This window comes from Podarcis muralis, chromosome 14 (assembly GCF_964188315.1).
Source record: "Podarcis muralis chromosome 14, rPodMur119.hap1.1, whole genome shotgun sequence".
NCBI lineage: Eukaryota > Metazoa > Chordata > Lepidosauria > Squamata > Lacertidae > Podarcis > Podarcis muralis.
Genome location: NC_135668.1, coordinates 46,209,182 through 46,231,020, shown reverse-complemented (window position 1 = coordinate 46,231,020; position 21,839 = coordinate 46,209,182). Strand labels below are relative to the sequence as shown.

The 21,839-nt window shown below is 47.0% G+C and overlaps 1 protein-coding gene across 2 annotated transcripts; it reads right to left on the bottom strand.

The window, feature by feature from the left end:
* Positions 1–283: 283 nt before the first annotated feature.
* Positions 284–17,383, bottom strand: DNASE1L2 (deoxyribonuclease 1 like 2). 2 transcript variants are annotated; one of them, XM_077918620.1, is made up of 9 exons: positions 17,174–17,329; positions 11,121–11,268; positions 9,296–9,384; positions 6,131–6,214; positions 4,989–5,089; positions 3,938–4,050; positions 2,917–3,071; positions 2,175–2,271; positions 284–2,034 (listed from the first exon to the last, which is right to left on the bottom strand). In XM_077918620.1, the coding sequence occupies exons 2-9, from the start codon at positions 11,256–11,258 to the stop codon at positions 1,981–1,983; spliced, it is 831 nt and encodes a 276-aa protein (XP_077774746.1). In that variant the 5' UTR covers positions 11,259–11,268; positions 17,174–17,329; the 3' UTR covers positions 284–1,980. The 2 variants fall into 2 exon arrangements, with proteins under 2 accessions (XP_077774746.1, XP_077774745.1); XM_077918619.1 differs by having other exon boundaries at positions 284–2,271; positions 17,174–17,383.
* Positions 17,384–21,839: the final 4,456 nt, after the last annotated feature.

The window sequence follows — 21,839 nt, the reverse complement described above, 5'->3', positions numbered from 1 at the left end:
GAGTACCTTTGGCCCTGCAGATGCCGCTGAACTACAGATCCCATCAAACCACCCCGTTGGCTATTCTGGATGGGGATGATGGGAGTTGTAGTCCAGAAGCAGCTGGAAGGCTAATAGGTGCCCCAGCCCTGTCTTGTGCAACACCTCTGGATCTCTTTGTTGCTGCATGGAATAACACACGTACCAGACCTTTGGATTTAGTAAGTAAACTATTTTAAACTTACTTATCAGGGGTCTGTGGAGTCAAAAGTGGTGATTATGCCTTAAAAACAGGAGACTGGGCATTGTTTATTTTATTTATTATCATGCATCCATGGTCAGGACAGTTAAAAGAAAGTACTTCTTCACATAGCACATAGTTAAGCTATGGAACTCCCAAAGGAGGCAGTGATGGACACCAACTTGGGCGGCTGGACTGGACAAATTAATAGAGGAGGAGATGATCAGTGGCTAGTAGCCATGATGAATATTCTCCGCTTCCACAGCTGGAGGCAGCAGTACTTCTGAATACCAGTTGCTGGAAACCACAGGAGGGGAGAGGGCTCTTGTGCTCGGGTTGTGCTTGGGGCATCTGGTTGGCCAAAGTGAGGAGAAGAAGATGCTGGATCAGAGGGGTCATTGGTCTGATCCAGCAGACTCTCCTTGTGTACTTACAGTTCCCCCTCCCTTTTATCACAACCAGCACATGAGGTAGGTTAGTCCCAAAGTCATCCAGAGCTTGATGGCCTCGCCAATCCAGTGTGCTAAGTGGGAGTAGCCTGTGGCCTACCAAATGTTGCTTAGCCAGTGGTGATGGGGAGCTGTAGTCCAGCAAGGGACATCGACCGATAATCTGCCTTCTACTAAGGCAGGTACCTCTCTAGGTCAGAATGGTCTGCATCAGCTGGTAGGAGTTCTCTGTGATTTCAGCTAAGAAGGTTCTCCCAGCCCGACCTGGAGACACCAGGGATCAAACCTGAGACCTTCTGTATGCAAAGCAGATGAGCTACAGCCCTGTCCCCCTAAGCAATGTCTGGAGACCCACAGGTTTCCTCTCCCTCTCACTGCAACCCACTGAATCTCTCGAAGGCCTTTTGGTGCCCTCCAACTCAGCTCGGGTGGAATACAACACAGGTGGACAATGTCACATAAGTCAATTGGTCTGCAGAAGAACAGAAGGTTCCAGGTTGAATCCCTGGCAGCAACAACTCTAGCAAAAACAGGACCTGGAGGACCTGCAGATAATGTTGGACTCCAGTTATCATCTTCCTCATCTGCTGGCTAAGAGCTGGTGGGCACTGGGAGTCTAGCAACATCAGGAGAGCCACAGGTTCTCCCACCTGTGAGCCACAAAGATCTCAAGGGAAGAGGCTCTCCTTTGCCTAAGAGCTCAGGAAGCAGCTACCTGTCAGGGACTGGGCAGAGGAGGAATGACCAGCCTGACCCTTCTAGAGAAGAAGAAGACCGGGGTTTGAGGGAGGTCACAGCTCAGAGGCAGATGAGGGGAAAAGCTGGGAAACAATGGGAGAGGAGGAGGAAGAGGAACCACCAGGAGGGCAACAGCTGACGGACGCAGTGTCTTAAGAAAGCATTCCAGAACACGGCGAGCCTTGAAAGTAGGAGAGCAAAGGGCTCGGAAGCAAATGGCCCTCAGCACCACCCGTGGAAGAGATGATGAATGAGGAAGTGGGAGGAAAAAGGGGGTGGAGAGTCACTCAGGACAACGCCATTATTCTGAGAGGCTGCGTTCCAAGCCCCTCTCTGTAAATATTGAATGAAAGCAGATGGTAAGCACTTTTCCTTGTCTGATCCATTCCTGGCAACCTGCCTTAGGGGTTGTTTCCTCTGCTGGCTGACACTACCAAACAGAAGAGGTCCATCAAGGCAGCTTTGTACGTCTGCGAGTGAACATGTAGCTGTGGGGTGAGAAGACCCAGGGGTGGCCAGAACCCCTTTTCCGGCACGGGGTGTCAAAGCAAGGCTGTGAGGTCGCACGGAGTTTCAGTGAGATTTCAGCGTCACCTCCACCGGGAAATGGTCGCTAATGGCCAGAGCCTGCATGGGAGGAGAGAACAACAGGGAAGCTCAGAGCATCTCTTGTTGCCAAAGCCAGAACACATTGTTTTCCCAGCATGCACTGCGAGCCCCAGGAAACCCTGTTTGGACCAAGGGCTTAAACACTGAATGTGATTTACCTCCTCTTGGCTCAGCTTGAAGGCGCTCTGGAAGTCAAACACTTGGGCCGACTTGGGATCAATCCACTTCCTCAGCTTTGAACCGCTCACGACAATCCTAGGATACCAAAGGAAAGAAATGGAGTGGTCCTCTCCCGTTTTTGGGGGGAGCTGAGGCTGCCCAGGGTCCCTTGCTCTGGGATCATCTGACGCCTTTCGATGCTGAGTGTCCTTTCAATAGTGGGAAAGGAGGGAAGAGAAGGAGGAGGAGAAAGAGGAGAGGTGGCTTGTTGTGGCAGCTGGGAAGCCTCAGTGGGCCAGTTGTGGCTCTTGGTCAAGAGCCCTTAAGGTAAAGGTAAAGGGACCCCTGACCATTAGGTCCAGTCGTGGCTGACCCTGGGGTTGCGGCACTCATCTCGCTTTACTGGCTGAGGGAGCCGGCGTACAGCTTCCGGGTCATGTGGCCAGCATGACTAAGCTGCTTCTGGCGAACCAGAGCAGCGCACGGAAACACCGTTTACCTTCCCGCCGGAGCAGTACCTATTTATCTACTTGCACTTCGTGCTTTCAAACTGCTAGGTTGGCAGGAGCAGGGACAGAGCAACAGGAGCTCACCCCGTTGTGGGGATTCAAACCGCCGACCTTCTGATCGGCAAGCCCTAGGCTTTGTGGTTTAACCCACAGCGCCACCCCGCCCCTAATGGTCATGAGCCCTACTGGGGTCTAAAGATCTATCACTGCTTGGCGGTTTGGCCAACCTCACCTGTCATAGGCGCAATTGGAGTTGCCCACGGTGGTGTCTACAGAGTCTGGGATGAGCCACTTGAAAACCTCGCTGGTGCGCAGGCGGATGGAGGACCAGGCGTTCTTTCCCACGTAACTGCAGTCAGCATTGAAGTCTCCCAGGAACATCATGTTCTACAAAGGGAAGAAGATTTGCTGCTGGGAATCGCAGGTGGGGAGAGAGCATGGTTGCACTCGGATCCTGACCGTAGGCTTCTCCACAAGGACCTGGTGGGCCACTGTGGGAACAGAGTTCTGGCTAGGTGGGCCATTGGCCTGATCCAGCAGGGGCCTTCTTATATTCTGAAGTTGGGTCTAATGTCCTGTCTCCAACAGTGGTCAGCAAGGTGTGGGATGGGTGGAACAGAACATCCTGTTCAAGGGGCTTGGCTCAGGGGTAGAGCATCTGCTTTGCAGAGGTCCTTGATTCAATCCCTGGCATAATAATAATAATAATAACAATAACAATAATAATAATAATAATAATAATAATAATAATAATAATAATAATAATAATAATAATTTATTATTTATACCCCGCCCATCTGGCTGGGTACCCCCAGCCACTCTGGGCAGCTTCCAACAGAATATTAAAATACAATAACATATTAAACATTAAAAGCTTCCCTAAAGAGGGCTGCCTTCAGATGTCTTCTAAAAGTCTGGTAGTTGTTTTTCTCTTTGACATCTGGTGGGAGGGCGTTCCACAGGGTGGGTGCCACTACCGAGAAGGCCCTCTGCCTGGTTCCCTGTAACTTGGCTTCTCGCAGTGAGGGAACCGCCAGAAGGCCCTCAAGAGCTGGACCTTGGTGTCCGGGCAGAACGATGGGGGTGGAGACGCTCCTTCAGGTATACTGGACCGAGGCCGCATCTCCAAAACAGAGCTGGGAATGTATCCCATCTGAAACCCCAGACCAGGGTGGTTCAACCTGTGGCCACAAGTCCTTCTTTTCAGAAAACATTCAACGAAAAGCATCTTAACTGTTAACAAAAGCACGTACATCCGTCCCCCACTTGTCAATGATCTTCAAGTAGACGTCGTAGAGGGCATCAATCTCTGCCACAGCGTCATTTGGAGCTGTGTGGAGGGGAATCAAGACCAGCTCGTCGTCTTCTGCAAAAGAACCAGGATTAGCACAGGGAGCCCTTTCATTCCCTTGTGGGACTCAGGTGCCAGGAATGTTCTCCAGAGCATTGGCGTGTGGTCAGTGGACTAGGGGAACTAGGGTAGCCCCCTAAATTTTCCCTTGTCACCCTCTTCCCAAAGCCCAGGAAGCTTCTGCCCAGCTTAGGGAGGGAGGTGTGATGCATGTGTGACTTGTGATGTCATGCGCATGATGTAGCCCCCCCCCCCATCACCCTCGCACTGTTCCCCCAGGAAAAAAATCACTGCACGCCACTGCTCCAAAGGCACATAGGCAAGACCACTGACTTCCAAGGCTTTTCTAGAGGGGCAGGATTTGCCAATCCTGAACCCCTTGCTATCCCATCATCATCATTTATTATTTGTATGCCGCCTGTCTGACTGAGTTGCCGCAGCTGCTCTGGGAAGCTTCCAAGAAAATATTAAAAACACAATAAAACATCACACACTAAAAACGTCCCTAAACAGGGCTGACTTCAGATGTCTTCTGAAAGTCAGGCAGATGTTTAATTCCTTGACTTCTGATGGAAGGGCGTTCCACAGGGAGGGCGCCACCACCGAGAAGGCCCTCTGCTTGGTTCCCTGTAACCTCACAGTGAGGGAACCGCCAGAAGACCCTCGGAGCTGGACCTCAGGGTCTGGGCTGAGCTATGGGGGTGGAGACGCTACTCTTTTTTGTACTGGTGATGAACCTCACTTTGCTCCTTTCCCATTCTGCCTGCCCGGAGCATCCATTTGGACCTCCTGGTCCCGATCCTGTTGGCCCACCTGAGTTGTAAGCCAACCTCCAGCCCCTTGAGCTCCCAAGCTACAAATGTCCAGCCTTAGCCTCACATGGAGTTTGGGCTATGGGCCTATGAAGTAAATGGGTGTGTCTGTGTGTGGGGGATCCCTTCTGTTTCACTCACTGGCGTTGAGAGGCGAGAACTTGACAATGAAAGGCGGTCTGCTGAAGGCATTGTTTTTATCTGAGTACTGGTACTTGTCCACAACAGAGACACTCTTTGTCCTGGATAGAAAGCAGAGGGAGACGGAGTCAGCAAAGGAACAATGCAGACACACTCCAGTCGGATTACGAGGTAAGCTGGGAAAGGGACACATCCCATTGTTGATAAAGCCCCCTATTGTGAACCCTATCCAACACAATCTGCAAATGGAACTGTGGTCCTCTATATGTCTGATGTATAGAGGAGGAGATTATCCAGGGATTGTCTACCCCATGCTTGTGTTTGTAACTGCTGTTTCTTTATGCTCTGAGTGCCTAAACAGCTCAGGACCGCAATACCTCAAGGACCGACTCCTTCCATATGAACCTACCTGGACCCTGAGATCATCTTCTGAGGCCCTCCTTTGTGTGCCTACTCCTCGAGAGGTCCGGAGGGTAGCAACTCGAGAACGGGGCCTTCTTTGCAGTGGCTCCCCGTCTGTGGAATGCTCTCTCCAGGGAAGTCCGCCTGGCGCCTTCATTATGCATCTTTACGCTCCAGGCAAAAACGTTTTTTAGCTGGGCCTTTGGTTGATCTGATTTACATCCTATGCCCTTTTAAAATGTGTTTATTTGGGGGGTGGGGCGGCTATTGAGTTGTTTTTATTCTTATTATGTACAGTGGTACCTTGGTCTACGAACAGTCCTGTTAACAAACGATTCGGGCAACCAACTGCAAAACCAGAAGTAGGTGGAAGGGCACCGGTAGCGGGAGGCCTCAGTAGGGAAAGCGCACCTCGGTTTAAGAACGCTTTGGTTTAAGAATGGACTTCCAGAACAAATTAAGTTCATAGGCCGAGGTGCCACTGTATTTTGTGGTTTTACGTTTTGATTTTATTCTGTGAACTGGCCTGAGACCCCTGGGTATAGGGTGGTATATAAATTCATTCATTCATTCATTCAATCAATCAATCAATCAATCAATCAATCAATCAATTAAAAAAATATATTGCTTTTTCTGCAGTTCTGAAGATGGGTGTACCCGGATGAGAAAATGTCAATGGGAGAGTACAATTTGGAATGTAGGAATGTGCTTGTCCACAAAGCACTGATTTGATCCGGTACCTGTAGAGGAAGAGGTACATTTCCCTGTAGTTCTCCCGTCCCAGTGACTCGCTGATTTCGTAGGCATAATTGTGCTTAGAGGCACTGCGGAGCAAGAAGAGGGAGAGGGAAAATCAAGGAAAGGCAGAGCAGCAGTTTGCAGAGCAGCAGTTTAAGCACTCTGAATCACCGGTAGTTAAACAGAGTTGGCTTGTAAAACAAGGCAGATGCCCCCACACCCCCACATCGCCTGCCAAACTCTTTCCCATCCAGCTGTCGCATGCTAAGCAATGGCAGCCCGGGTAGGAACACCTGTAGGCCTCTTGAAGAATAGCTGGCCTGCACACTGCATGGCTCTCATAGCAAGAGCAGGATGGTAAGAGCTGTTTGACAGTGGAATGGGTTCTCTCAGGAGATGGTAGACTCTCATTCCTTTTTAAGCAGAGCTTGGATGGCCATCTGAAATATACTCGGAATCGAGAGTGGATTTCATGCTCTTTATTCAGCTCATAGTGGTGAGGAGGAATGGAAGTCCCCCCAGAATGTCTGCTTTATATACATTATTTACACAAGGGCCCCATGTGATTGGCTAATTCTGGGATTCTCCTGTAGACCAATCAGGTTGCGGATTCACTTCCACATGGAGCTAGATTGGGTGGCTCCTGTGGACCAATCAGACTGCTGCATTCTGAATCCTATTGTCCTAGGACCAATCAGACTGCTGCATTCTGGGTCCTATTGTCTTAGGACCAATCAGACTGCTGCATTCTGAATCCTATTGTTCTAGGACCAATCAGACTGCTGCATTTTGGATCCTATTCAACTCAGTACATAACACCATCTGTCATGGATGCTTTAATTGAGATTCCTGCATCAAAGGGGTTGGACAAGATGACTCTATGAACCCCACAGTCGCCAACCAAGCACCTCCAGGAAGCCCATCGGAAGGGAAGGAGGCTGCAGGGCTCTCCTGCTGCTGTTCTCCAGACACTGACTTCCAGTGGCCCTCTACATCTGACCCTGGAGGTTCTATCCTCTTGCCTGCTGCTTATTTTTTAAAAGCCTAGCAGCACCGACATTGCACAGCTTAGAATCATAGAATCATAGAATCATAGAGTTGGAAGAGACCACAAGGGCCATCGAGTCCAACCCCCTGCCAAGCAGGAAACACCATCAGAGCACTCCTGACATATGGTTGTCAAGCCTCTGCTTAAAGACCTCCAAAGAAGGAGACTCCACCACACTCCTTGGCAGCAAATTCCACTGTCGAACAGCTCTTACTGTCAGGAAGTTCTTCCTAATGTTTAGGTGGAATCTTCTTTCTTGTAGTTTGGATCCATTGCTCCGTGTCCGCTTCTCTGGAGCAGCAGAAAACAGCCTTTCTCCCTCCTCTATGTGACATCCTTTTATATATTTGAACATGGCTATCATATCACCCCTTAACCTCCTCTTCTCCAGGCTAAACATGCCCAGCTCCCTTAGCCGTTCCTCATAAGGCATCATTTCCAGGCCTTTGACCATTTTGGTTGCCCTCCTCTGGACACGTTCCAGTTTGTCAGTGTCCTTCTTGAACTGTGGTGCCCAGAACTGGACACAGTACTCCAGGTGAGGTCTGACCAGAGCAGAATACAGTGGCACTATTACTTCCCTTGATCTAGATGCTATACTCCTATTGATGAGGCCCAGAATTGCATTGGCTTTTTTAGCTGCCGCGTCACACTGTTGGCTCATGTCAAGTTTGTGGTCAACCAAGACTCCTAGATCCTTTTCACATGTACTGCTCTCAAGCCAGGTGTCACCCATCTTGTATTTGTGCCTCTCATTTTTTTTGCCCAAGTGCAATACTTTACATTTCTCCCTGTTAAAATTCATCTTGTTTGTTTTGGCCCAGTTCTCTAATCTGTCAAGGTCGTTTTGAAGTGTGATCCTGTCCTCTGGGGTGTTAGCCACCCCTCCCAGTTTGGTGTCATCTGCAAATTTGATCAGGATGCCCTTGAGTCCATCATCCAAGTCGTTGATAAAGATGTTGAATAAGACCGGGCCCAAGACAGAACCCTGTGGCACCCCACTAGTCACTCTTCTCCAGGATGAAGAGGAACCATTGATGAGCACCCTTTGGGTTCGGTCAGTCAGCCAGTTACAAATCCACTGAGTGGTAGCATAGTCAAGACCGCATTTTACCAGCTTCTTTACAAGAATATCATGGGGCACCTTGTCAAATGCCTTGCTGAAATCAAGGTAGACTACATCCACTGCGTTCCCTTCATCTACCAGGCTTGTAATTCTGTCAAAAAATGAGATCAGGTTAGTCTGACATGACTTATTTTTCAGAAATCCATGCTGACTATTGGTGATCACAGCATTCCTTTCTAGGTGCTCACAGACTGTTTGCTTAATGATCTGCTCCAGAATCTTCCCTGGTATTGATGTCAGACTGACTGGGCGGTAATTATTTGGGTCCTCTCTTTTCCCCTTTTTGAAAATAGGGACAACATTTGCCCTCCTCCAGTCTGCCGGGACTTCGCCTGTTCTCCAGGAATTCTCAAAGATGACTGCCAGTGGTTCTGAAATCACATCTGCCAGTTCTTTTAATACTCTTGGATGCAGTTCATCTGGCCCTGGAGACTTGAATACATCTAGACTAGCCAAGTATTCTTGTACTATCTCCTTAGTTATTCTGGGCTGTGTTTCCTCTGCTGAATCATTTGCTCCAAATTCTTCAGGTCGGGCATTGTTTTCTTTATCGGAGAAGACTGAGGCAAAGAAGGCATTGAGGAGTTCAGCCCTTTCTGTGTCCCCTGTTTGCATTTCACCATCTTCTCCTCTGAGTGACCCCACGGTTTCTTTGTTCTTCCTTTTGCTACGAACATACCCATAAAAGCCTTTTTTGTTGCTTTTAACCTCTCTAGCAAGCCTGAGTTCATTTTGTGCTTGGATGTTCTGCATATATTTCCCGAGAAAGGAAACTGGTCCTCGAGCTCACTCTCCCTAATTCGTCTTCTCCTCCCATTGAGAAACAATCCATCGCCGCCTTCTCTCTCTCCCGTCCTGCCCAAAGTCTTCGTGGAATCCAACCCCCTGCAATGCAGGAATCTTTTGTCCAAGGCGTGACTCGAACCCACAGCCCTGAGATGAAGAGCTCCCATGCTCTGCCAACTTGCCTGCAAAGACTTAGGGCAGTGTTACCTGTTGAGCCGCTCCAGCAATTCACTAACGGCGCTCAGGTCGGCATCCCGCACCTCTTGCACCAAGGCGATGTCGTACCGCGACAGGATCTGGAAGAAGCATGCATGCATAAGAAGACCAGAAGGCATAGCTGTCAACGTCTCCCTTTCTTTAAGGGAAATTCCCTTATTCCGTATAGGATTCCTCGCAAGAAAAGGGGAAAGTTGACAGCTATGCCAGAAGGGCCCCGTTGGATCTGATGGAAGGTCCATCTTGTCCAACTTCTGGCTTCCCACAGTGGTCAACACAACCCATCTCTTCTGCTGCTGCTCCCCACCAACTGCTGTTCAGAGGTAAGGTAAAGGTAATGGGACCCCTGACCATTAGGTCCAGTCATGGCCGACTCTGGGGTTGCGGCACTCATCTCGCTTTATTGGCCGAGGGAGCCGGCGTACAGCTTCCGGGTCATGTGGCCAGCATGACTAAGCCGCTTCTGGCGAACCAGAGCAGTGCATGGAAACGCCATTTACTGCTAGGTTGGCAGGAGCAGGGACTGAGCAACAGGAGCTCACCCCGCCGCGGGGATTCGAACCACCGACCTTCTGATCAGCAAGTCCTAGGCTCTGTGGTTTAACCCACAGCGCCACCCACATCCCTGCAGAGGTAGGCTGCCTCTAAAAATGGAAGCCCCACTAATGTCATGACTAATACCCAGTGGCTGGCCTCTTCTCATCTTTCCCTTATGGGACCCTTTCAAAGCCACCTGAGACAGCAGCCATCACCACTTCTTGTGGCAGCAAGTTCCCCAGATCAGTTGTGTAAAGAAGAATTTCATTAGAAAAGCTCTGCTGGATCAGGCGAACAAGCAATAAATATGTTGTCTGGAGGAGCCCTCAAGTTGTGTTCATTGATTTCAGTGATTCTACTCGATGAGTATGGGGACGCAGGTGGCACTGTGGGTTAAACCACAGAGCCTAGGACTTGCCGATCAAAAGGTCGGTGGTTCGAATCCCCGTGACGGGGTAAGCTCCCGTTTTTCGGTTCCTGCTCCTGCCAACCTAGCAGTTCAAAAGCAAGTCAAAGTGCAAGTAGATAAATAGGTACCACTCCGGCGGGAAGGGAAACAGCGTTTTCGTGCGCTGCTCTGGTTCACCAGAAGCGGCTTAGTCATGCTGGCCACATGACCCGGAAGCTGTACGCCGGCTCCCTCGGCCAATAAAGCAAGATGAGCGCCGCAACCCCAGAGTCGGCCACGACTGGACCTAATGGTCAGGGGTCCCTTTACTTACTCTGAGTATAATAATAATAATAATAATAATAATAATAATAATAATTTATTATTTATACCCCGCCTATCTGGCTGGGCTTCCCCAGCCATTCTGGGCAGCTTCCAAAAAAATATTAAAATACTGTAATACATCAAACATTAAAAGCTTCCCTAAACATGAGAGCTGGTGGACAGTGGAACGGACTCCCTAGGGAGGTTGTGGAGGTTTTAAAGCAGAGGTTGGATAACCATCTATCATGGAGATTCCTGCATGATTCTACAATTTGATACCATTATTTGTTTTGAGCTCACAGTCCTTCTGCAGGAAAATCCATTCCTGGTTACCCCATCCTTTCTTCATTTCAGCATTCTGTTTTTGGATGATGGGCAGGAAGCCATCTTGTTGCTGCTATTCTTGTACAAGTGGGAGTCAGGAATCCCTGCCCATCTACCTGCCCATCACTCAGAGCTCCGCCAAAGGACCCAGATTTTCCTTCTTCCCAAACCTGTCTGCTGCAGTCGGGCTGGTATTGGGTCTCTCATGTTGGGGATTCTGTCCTTGCAAAGCCCCGTTCTCACCTTCACAATAATTTCCGAGATCCCCTCATTAGACAGTTTGCTGTCTCCAAAGCTCTGGATGTTGAACGCGCAGATCTTCAGAGGAGTGGCTGCCTGCATCAGGAAAGCCAGGGCGGAAATGCCCAACAACAGCTTCATGGTAATTCCCCTAAATGGGAGAGACGGGAGGAGAATATTTTAGTTGTGGGCTATAAGCACCAGCTACTGGGTCATGAGAGGGCCCATTGGGGTGGCACCAGTTGTAGCTGGTTCCCACTGAGACTGGTTGGGCAGACTGCAAGGAGCCCATCAGCAGGTGGCGCTAGAGTGCATGGCGGGCAGGGCCAACCTGTTCTAGCTTTGTCTCCATCCTCCTTCTCCCTGCTGAGTTCTAGCATCGCACCAGTTTAAACAGCCCTGGCTTCCCACAAGGAATCCTGGGAAGTGTCATTTGTTAAGGGTGCTGAAAGTTGTTATGAGACCCTATGAGCATGAAATTTATTACGGTGAGAGACCAGCTTGAGAAGCACAAATGGAACCACAATCCCAATAGCAAAACAAACATTTAAAACAATATATAACAATAGATTTTAAGTTTGAAAGTGTGATAGGCATATAAACACATAAAAACTTTAAAATAGACTACCTTAGAGCAGTGTTTCCCAACCTTGGGCCTCCAGCTGTTTTTGAACTACAATTCCCATCATCCCTGACCACTTGTCTTGCTAGCCAGGGATGGTGGGAGTTGTAGTCCAAAAACAGCTGGAGGCCCAAGGTTGGGAAACACTGCCTTAGAGAAATGACCCAAAGTCACGCGTGGATCCGGGTTTGGGAATTTTCTTAACAAAATAGATTGAATCAGGATGGTCTGCGCCTACACATCTGTGCACAGAATCTGGCGACGATCCTAGTCGTCTTGTGGTCTTTGCCTAACGAGAAGATCGAATTTTTGCTTTACCGGGAGGTCAGTAAGCCTTACCAGCAGGGGGTTATGAGACCCCTGTTCCCTTCACGAGAGCAGCAATTCCCAAAGTTTCCTGGGAAGACGGGCTGGTTGTTAAACTACTCTGGGAACTGTAGTTCCATGAGGGGAATAGGGGTCTCCTAACATCCGTCAGCACCCTTAACAAGCCACAGTTCCCAGGATTCCTTGGGGAAAGCCAAGGCTGTTGAAAGTGGGGTGATACTACGAAAGAAAACTGTTCATGTATGCTACAACAGATGCTGCTAGCCCAGAGATGGAAGGAAGAGACAACCCCGACCAGAGAAGAAGGGCAAATCAAATTTGACTCTGCCAAAATGGCAAAATTAACCGGGAAACGTAGGAACCAAGAAGACAAGAAATTAAAAAAAAAAAGGAAAATGTTTATAATGTATATAGAAAGTCATTGTAAACAGGTCAAAACATTAGCAGGATTTTAAACACACTTGTAGTAGAAAGTACAGATGATTCAGGAAGCTGAAAAACTGGAGAAGTATTGATATGCAGTTGAAAATAGATTCAAGAGGAGAAATGCCCCCTGACATGGTGATACATTTGTATGAGAAATTATAATAATATTAATCGCAAACTGATGCCGAAAGGGGGAGAACTGAATTAAGTTTGGAAAAACGAGGGTCCGTAATTGACAGATTTATCCCTCTCTGCCACCCACAGATTATCATCTTCAAAATGCTGCCCTGTATCTGCCATCCACTTAACCCAGATTTATCTTTTCCAGGGAAACTACAATAAATGGAAGAAAACCTGCTACCAGTGAGCCATTCGTGATATCTCGGTGACCCATTTGCAAAATTAAGCCCTCAGATGGAACCACATTTAATGGATTTCCCATGGGAAGGTAAATCCGGATTAAATGTGTGGGTGAGTGAAATACACACTGCGGATTTGCAGCTGATAAACTGTGGGGACGGCAAAAGAAATTGCTTGCTTGAGGAGAGCTCATCTCACAAAATAAACACATCTATCTGGAAGCGCCAAGAATATCCAGTGCACAATAACTTGTTGATAATGCAAGAAGGAAACAATCAAAGCAAAAAATTCAAAAGCAGGTTAATGCAAAATTGCAAAAATCCATCTTTAATCATTCCAAATGTTTCCATATAAACAAGCCTAAAAGCAGGAAGATGGCAGCATAACAATATCCACATCTTCAGTCTCAATGTTGTCCTTGATGAGCTCAGCTGGGAGGAGGATCGAGGCAAAACTAGAAATAGTTTCTGGTTTGGGCTCCCTGCATTCTGACCCACAAGTCTCTATGGACATCAGCCTCCGCTTCCAGCTCTAAATGATAGCTGATAGGGTTGCCATAGGTCTGGGAATTTCCGGATATGTCCTCTCTTGGGAGTCCTACATGCCCATCCGGGGGCAATTTTACATTTTAAAGCAAATGTCCTGGATTTTGGGTTGGGTTGGTTTTTTTTTAAGTGTGCTGGTGGTTCTGGTTCAAGCTCGGGTGATTTGGGTGCTCTGGCTCTGGCATGGCAGAGGGACTATTGGGCGATTGCCCTAAAAAAACTCAACAACTTTTTGTGTCCGGATTTTGACCTCTTGAAATATGCCAATACTATGATAGCATAAGAAGAGGGTGCTGGATCAGGCCAATGGCCCATCTATTCCTGCATCCTGTTCTTACAGTGGCCGACCAGATGCCAGAGAGAAGCCCTGGGCAACTGGTCTTCAAAGGCATGAGGAACCTGACAACCGCAGGAAGAGCGCTTGCATCACCTCTTAGCCGAGAAGAGATGGTGGAAGAAGATTGGAAGAAGTTTAAAGAATATTTGAAAAAACATGTTAATATTTAAATTTTAGAATAGCTTTGGAAGTGGATATAGGCTGTAGGGTTAGAGGTAGAAGATAGTGTTTTTTAAAATATTATTATTTGTAAGTGATAAAATGTGAAGATTTTTATGGTAAAAGTAAGTGTGATAAAAAAATGGTTAAAAATTATGATATATGTAAACTGCTAAAGATGAGGTAAAATGAAAATCAGATAGGGGGGACTTGGGAAAGCTCATCTAACAATTTTAAGAAAAAATAAGGATAAGACATGAATTTGTTTGTATTGTTTGTTTTTCTGTTTGTGTTGTTTAGTTGTATTATAAAAAAAATTGGGGGGGGGGGGGAAGGATCCCAGTGGCTTGGATGAGCTCTGAGCCAGTGACTCACAGCTGCGTCTTGGTCTTGGCATCCAGGCCTCTGGCTACGGCAGGCGTGAAGGTGTTGCCGCGTCAGCAGAGATGTTCCCTCAGTATCTCAAGGTTGCGGGGCTTTGGAATCTGGCCCAGTCGCAGTATCTTCCCAGGCTGAGAGCTTGGCAGGTGTTTCCTTCCCCCAAGGTCTCTGGAGGGAGCAGCTCTCAGCCAGACTCCCAAGGCCGACACCCAGGCCCTGGGCTGTGCTTGCTCACTTTCTCATCATCGGCGTCGCTCAGTGCGCTGAGATGCTTGGCACCCTCCGGGAGTGGCTTAGGTATCTCTGGCAAGCACTGCCAAATCTTTCACCTTGCAAGGTGGAATTATGCTCCTTCAAAGAGGGAGCGATTAGAGCTGCACTCCCACCTCTCTCTTCCACAAACTAAGGGTTAGGTAAAGGTAAGGGGACCCCTGACCATTAGGTCCAGTCGCGGACGACTCTGGGGTTGCGGCGCTCAGCTTGCTTTACTGGCCAAGGGAGCAGGTACATCTTCCGGGTCATGTGGCCAGCATGACTAAGCCACTTCTGGTGAACCAGAGCAGCGCACGGAAACGCCGTTTACCTTCCCGCCGGAGCGGTACCTATTTATCTACTTGCACTTTGATGTCCTTTCGAACTGCTAGGTTGGCAGGAGCAGGGACCGAGCAACAGGAGCTCACCCTGTCGCGGGGATTCGAACCACCGACCTTCTGATCGACAAGTCCTAGGCTCTGTGGTTTAACCCACAGTGCCACCTGCATCCAAAGGGTTGCCCCTCGCCAAAAAGGGTACTTGATTAAGAAGAGCTGCAACTCACGGACAGTGCATCTGCTTTGTGTGCAGAAGGTCACAGGTTAAATCCCCGACTTCTCCAGGTAAGGCAGGGGAAAATCCCTGCCTGGAAGCCTGGAGATGTGTTGCCGGTCAGTTTAGACAATACTGAGCTAGATGGACCAATGCCTGACTCCGAATTCTGTTGCCAACTCCTCTCCCTGCTGCTCTGAAGCCTTGCAGGCTCTGTCTTGCTCTGTTCTCTGTGTCAGTGGAAGGTGTCTTGTCTCTTCCCACCTGGCAGGTGCATTGCAGGCAGTGGTTCACCAAGATGATCCTGGCATCGCTCTGCTGGCAGGAGATTCTCCTGCCAAATGTTTGTTCAGTAAAAAAACCACCACCACCACTATGTGGGTGGAGATTGCAAGTTTATTTTGGTCCAGGCAGGTACTGTGGGACTTTACCCCTTCCTTCCCAGAAATAAGCATTAGAATATCAAACTTTTTTTAAAAAAAATAATAATCTTTATTAATTTAAATTACACACATATACAAAGAATTTACAATCTCATACTACAAAAAGAAAATTAAAGAAAAAACAATTAAGAAAAAAGAAAAGAAGAAAATACAGAAAAAAGAAAGAAAAATCAGATTTACGTGCCTAAAAAACCTTAATCTTCCTCATTAATACTTAAATAAAAAAGACTTCTGACAAAACGAGTCTTCCAATCCTTCTCATTGTACTGTTTATACTGTCGGTTTTCCCGCACAGTTTTATATTCTTTAATATTGTTCCTGTCTACTCCACAAACGGTATTTGTTGTGTTAACAAATATCACTCAAATTCTGCTAAGGTGGTGCGGTTGGTACAATATGATCTTATATCATCCTTAAATATTCTCCATTCTCCAAACATTTTCTGGTTCAATACTCCTCTAACCCTTCTCCTCTGTTTTGCTAGTTGTAAATAGAGTATCAATTTTTTTAAAAAAACCACTGGACTACCTTGGGGATTATAAAGATCCCATGAAGATTGCTGCTGGAGCAGACCAAAAAACCCCATCTACTCCAACATCCTGATTACTTACAATGATCAGTCAGATACCTCCAGGAGCCTGCAACCAAGGCAGGCAGGCTCTAGCCCTCTCCACCTGTTATTTTCCTCAGCAGCTGGTATTTCGAGGTACACTGCTCTTAACCCTGGAGGTTTCATTTTATCACCTGGGCTATAATTGCTACCTTGTTTTGCTCCTGCCTTTATTCTAGGCAGGCTCTACAGGATGTCTCCTCCTCCATCTTATCTTACAACCACCCTGCCAGATAGGTAGGGGATGAAAGAATCTGTCCCCATTTTGGCCTTCACCATTTCTCGTTTTCCCAGTCTTAAAACATCTTCTCCACATTTCTATAGCAATTTGTGACTATTGTTATTTTTTTTTTTTAAAAAAAAACCCTAATGAAAATTCAACAGCATTTTAGGGAGAACCTCTCCTAATAAACACATTCTTGTTTGCGGTTTTGACTAACGTACATGGGTTTTTTTTTCAAGCAAGTTCTCCAAATATAATGCATCTTCATCTTTTCGTTCCACTAATACATTCCTTTTTGTATGCATTTGAATGTATGTAATACATTCCCTAATGTATGCATTTTTGTAAACATCCTTTGGTTGGGGAACTGCATTGCAAAATTTTTGGGAAGTGAGGGTTTTATTTTTATCCATTAAATATGTACACCACCCCTATACCCACAGATCTCAGGGTGGTTACAACATAAAATCAAAATATAATTTTTTTGAGGTACGAGCTGTGTTTTGGGGTTGCTGCATTGTTTCGGAAAGAGCGAATTGGGTAGGCACACGTGAAAATCCTAACCAAATTGGATTTCTCCTCCCTCCCTAAGCACCACCTATCTTGTGGCAAGGAGTTCCACCAGTTTCTCACGCCCTGTGCCCAGAAGGGCTTGTTCTGATCTGCCCCTGATCTGCCAGGAAATCTCTCTCACTGGGTGATCCCAGGTTCTAATATTAGGATAGAGGAAGAAAAAGCCCCTCCAAAAAAAGTCCCCCCAGAAAAACCCCACAATAAAATCAAATAGTTTTTTTAAAAATAAAATGAACTAGCCCCTACCGTGTGTTCCACAGGCAGTGGGAAAATGGTTTGGAGGTGTTCCCAGAGCCTCTCCAGTCACTGCCGCCCCGTGCGGTCCTGATGCGAAATCTCCCACAACTTTTGGTTCCTCACCAAGTTTTATGGAAATGAAAGACAGTCCCCACCCATCTCCCTGGCGCAACATCCGTCACCTCGCTGCAGTTTCTTTACACAAAATGCAGCAAGTTCCCATCCCTGGGCTGGGCGGGGCAGAGACACATTAATAAGCATTTTCTGAGCGTACATTTTATAAAAACACAAGCCTTACAGACTCCGCCTTGGGAGAAGCGAGTGCATTGCATAACCTGGGATGGCAAATAAAGAATCATAGAATCATAGAGTTGGAATAGACCACAAGGGCCATCGAGTCCAACCCCCTGCCAAGCAGGAAACACCATCAGAGCACTCCTGACATATGGTTGTCAAGCCTCTGCTTAAAGACCTCCAAAGAAGGAGACTCCACCACACTCCTGGGCAGCAAATTTCACTGTCGAACAGCTCTTACTGTCAGGAAGTTCTTCCTAATGTTTAGGTGGAATCTTCTTTCTTGTAGTTTGGATCCATTGCTTCATGTCTGCTTCTCTGGAGCAGCAGAAAACAACCTTTCTCCCTCCGCTATATGACATCCTTTTATATATTTGAACATGGCTATCATATAACCCCTTAACCTCCTCTTCTCCAGGCTAACAAGGTGTCAGGGTGGGATCCGTCCGTTCACCAAAACCACAGAGATTGCATTTATGATAGCCGCCTCCCCCAGCCCTCTGTATTCAACAACGGGTCACGAGTTATAAACCCAACAGGTGAAGCTTTTCTGAGGACAAGACATTTAAATTTTTATTTATAACTTATCAAAATACATGGAAAAGTTTATACCCAAGACCAAGTCTCTTTTTACAATAGATAGACCATCATTATTATTATTCTTATTCTTATTACTGTATTATTATTATTAATAATAATACTCCACCCATCAGGCTGGGTTCCCCAGCATTTTAAAATGCTTTAAAAATCTAACCTAAAAGAACAATGGCAAGTGAAGCTGGTGAACTATGCAGAACTGGCAAAAATGACAGACAGACTAAGAGAAAAAGACAACAGTGACTTTGAAAAAGAACGGGAACCATTTATATTATACTTGCAGAAACAAATAAAGTCTATAGACTTGATGGCAGGATTTAAATAAACATTCACATTATTAGTATTAGAAAATGTGTGGGAGATAGAGAAATAATATGATGTATCCATTGTTATTTTTATGTTTCTAGGTTTGGTGTTATTGTATAAATATGTTATTAGTAGTTTTTTTTTTCTTTTGGAAGGTAGCAAAGTGGGTGAAAGGAGAAACAGACCAGAAGCGGAAGTTGGGGGGAGCCTAGGAGGGGAGGGAGGGAGGAATACATAGTAAATGTTAGGAATATGAGATGTATGTAATGAATGAAAAAGAAAAATGAATTTAAAAATAAAAAAATAAAAAAATAAAAATCTAACCTAAAAGGAAACAGGAGCAAAGAGAAGAGGAAAGTGGGGTGGGGAAAGAAACAAAAAGAAAAGAGAAAATTAGATCATAACACAATGTAAATTTTAACCCTTTAGTCCACATGCATTCCCACTGTTCCATCTGAAGCCTTTTTGAGGATGAATCAAGGCTGGCAGCTTCACCTGTTGAATTTTTGCTTGCACAAGAGCTCAGAGAGAGACTTTTAGCTTCCTCACTAATGAACGGGGAGCAGACATACTTCTTGACTCCCGCCTCTCCCCCACCCACAAATACATGCATCATCATATCCATATACAGTGGTGCCCCGCAAGACGAATGCCTCGCAAGATGAAAAACTCGCTAGACGAAAGGGTTTTCTGTTTTTTGAGTCGTTCCGCAAGACGAATTTCCCTATGGGCTTGCTTCGCAAGATGAAACGTCTTGCGAGTTCTTGCGAGTTTGTTTCCTTTTTCTTAAAGCCGCTAAGCCGCTAATAGCCGCTAAACCGCTAATAGCCGTGCTTCGCAAGACGAAAAAACCGCAAGACGAAGAGACTCGCGGAACGGATTAATTTCGTTTTGCGAGGCACCACTGTATACTCTGCATCAACCTAATAGGGCAGCTTTACCCAGCCTTGGGCCTTCCCAAGGTTTTGGACTCCAACTCCCATCAGCCTCTGCTAGCATGGCCAATGGATAGGGCTGATGGGAGTTGGAGTCCAAAACATCCCACCAGGGATGGCTGGTCCAAGGATTGCGCCAGCGATATTGATGGCGTTCAGCAACCCAATTGGGAAACCTGGCAAACTCGTGTGCAGTTCATCATGGTGACTACGTTGGAGTAAAATGCCCTCCAGGTGTTTTTTTGGGAACAAGGTGATTAAAATATAATTAGCCAGTGAGATGACAAGAGGATGAGTGGAAGGCAGGGAGGAATCTCAGCGTAACCTGAAAAGCAGCTTTGAGGGGTGGTTGTGATGCTTCAGCTCTGTGGTGCATCATTTGGGCTAATTTAGGCAGGCAGAGGATATGACCCCTCACACGACCACTGTGCTTTGCAGTGTGCCCCACCTATAAACCATGGACGGGGAGCCATGCATGGGAGAAGAGAACATGCCAATCTCAGGTTCTCTTAGTTTCTCATTTTCCCAGTCTTAAATTTAGTTCTCCATATTTCCACATCAGTTTGCAATTTTGTTTATTTTTAAGGTCCTCGTGAAAATTCACCAGCGATTCAGTGCAAATTTCTGGTAATGGACACATCTTTGTACAGTGGTACCTCGGGTTACAGACGCTTCAGGTTACAGACTCCGCTAACCCAGAAATAGTACCTCTGGTTAAGAACTTTGCTTCAGGATAAGAACAGAAATCGTGTGGTGGCGGCACGGCGGCAGCGGGAGGCCCCATTAGCTAAAGTGGTACCTCAGGTTAAGAACAGTTTCAGGTTAAGAACGGACCTCCGGAACGAATTAAGTTCTTAACCAGAGGTACCACTCTACGCAATTTTGCCTGATACACACATTTCCCCAAAGCGATACCCACTAACACAGCGTATTTTTGTATGTTACTTTTACTCATATATGAACCATGCATTCCTCTAGCACAGGGGTCAGCAAACTTTTCAGCAGGGAGCCAGTCCATTGTCCCTCAGACCTTGTGGGGGACTGGGCTATATTTGGGGGGGGGGGGGGAGAAAATGAACGAATTCCTATGCCCCACAAATAACCCAGAGATGAATTTTAAATAAAAGGACACATTCTACTCATGTAAAAACACGCTGATTCCCAGACTGTCCGCAGGCTGGATTTAGAAGGCGATTGGGTCGGATCCGACCCTTGGGCCTTAGTTTGCCTACCCATTCTCTAGAGCAGCCTTTCTCAACCTGTGGGTCCCCAGATGTTGGACTACAACTCCCATCACCCCTAGCTAGCAAGGCCAGAGCTCAGGGATGATGGGAGTTGTAGTCCAACAACATCTGGGGACCCACAGGTTGAGAATCGCTGTTCTAGCACATGCATTTCTGTACATACTTATTGGCTGGAAAACCATTTTGCAAAATTCACATTAGGGTGAATTTTGAAGAAATCGCTGTGTTTCGGTTTTTGCATCACAAGTGGTGCAAATTTGGTGGGTTTGCCTTCAAATGCAAGCTGAATGGGATTTCCCCCCTCTCCCTACCCCACAATCACATCCACATCACACATGTGAAGCCCTCTTAAATCATTCAACAGTAATGAGTTCCTCCAAAGAGCCCTGCGAATCCTAGTGTAGGGTGCTGAGACTCCTTTGTAGAGCTACAATTCCCAGCACCCTGAACAAGCTATAATTCCCAGGATTTTGAATGGAAGCCATGACTGTTCACTTGGTATTAAAGGTAAAGGACCCTGACCATTAGGTCCAGTCGTGACTGACTCTGGGGTTGCGGCGCTCATCTCGCTTTATTGGCCGAGGGAGCCGGCGTACAGCTTCCGGATCATGTGGCCAGCATGACTCAGCCACTCCTGGCGAGCCAGAGCAGCGCACGGAAACGCCGTTTACCTTCCCACCAGAGCGGTACCTATTTATCTACTTGCACTTTGATGTGCTTTTGAACTGCTAGGTTGGCAGGAGCAGGGACGGAGCAACGGGAGCTCACCCCATCGCGGGGATTCAATCCGCCGACCTTCTGATCGGCAAGTCCTAGGCTCTGTGGTTTAACCCACAGCGCCACCCGCGTCCCTTCACTTGGTATTAGAATGCTTTAAATGCATGATATGGCTGCGAGCGTAAAGTGGCTAAATAATTTCACGATGCAGTCCTGCAAAAGGACTAGGAGTGGAGTTTTTGCAAGCCCTTCTTTGCACAGGAGGTGAGAATTCAGGTTTCCGTGCATCAACCACAATTGCAAGACCAGAGTTTCCTCAAACTTCCCATTTCACAAAGGAGAGGCATTACACATCATCTGGTCTGGGAAGAAGCTTGCTTGCCACATTCAGCTGATTTTCTTCACTGGCTCCCTTCACCCTACTTGGCTATTAGCCATGGGTTGGAATAGTAAACCCGGAACCAGGAATATGGTCAGGATGACAAGGGATGAGTCAGCCTATCAATCTCTTTCTCATTTTCCCCATCGTAAATTCAGTTCTGCATATTTCCCCACCAGATTGCAATTTTTTAAAAAGTGCTC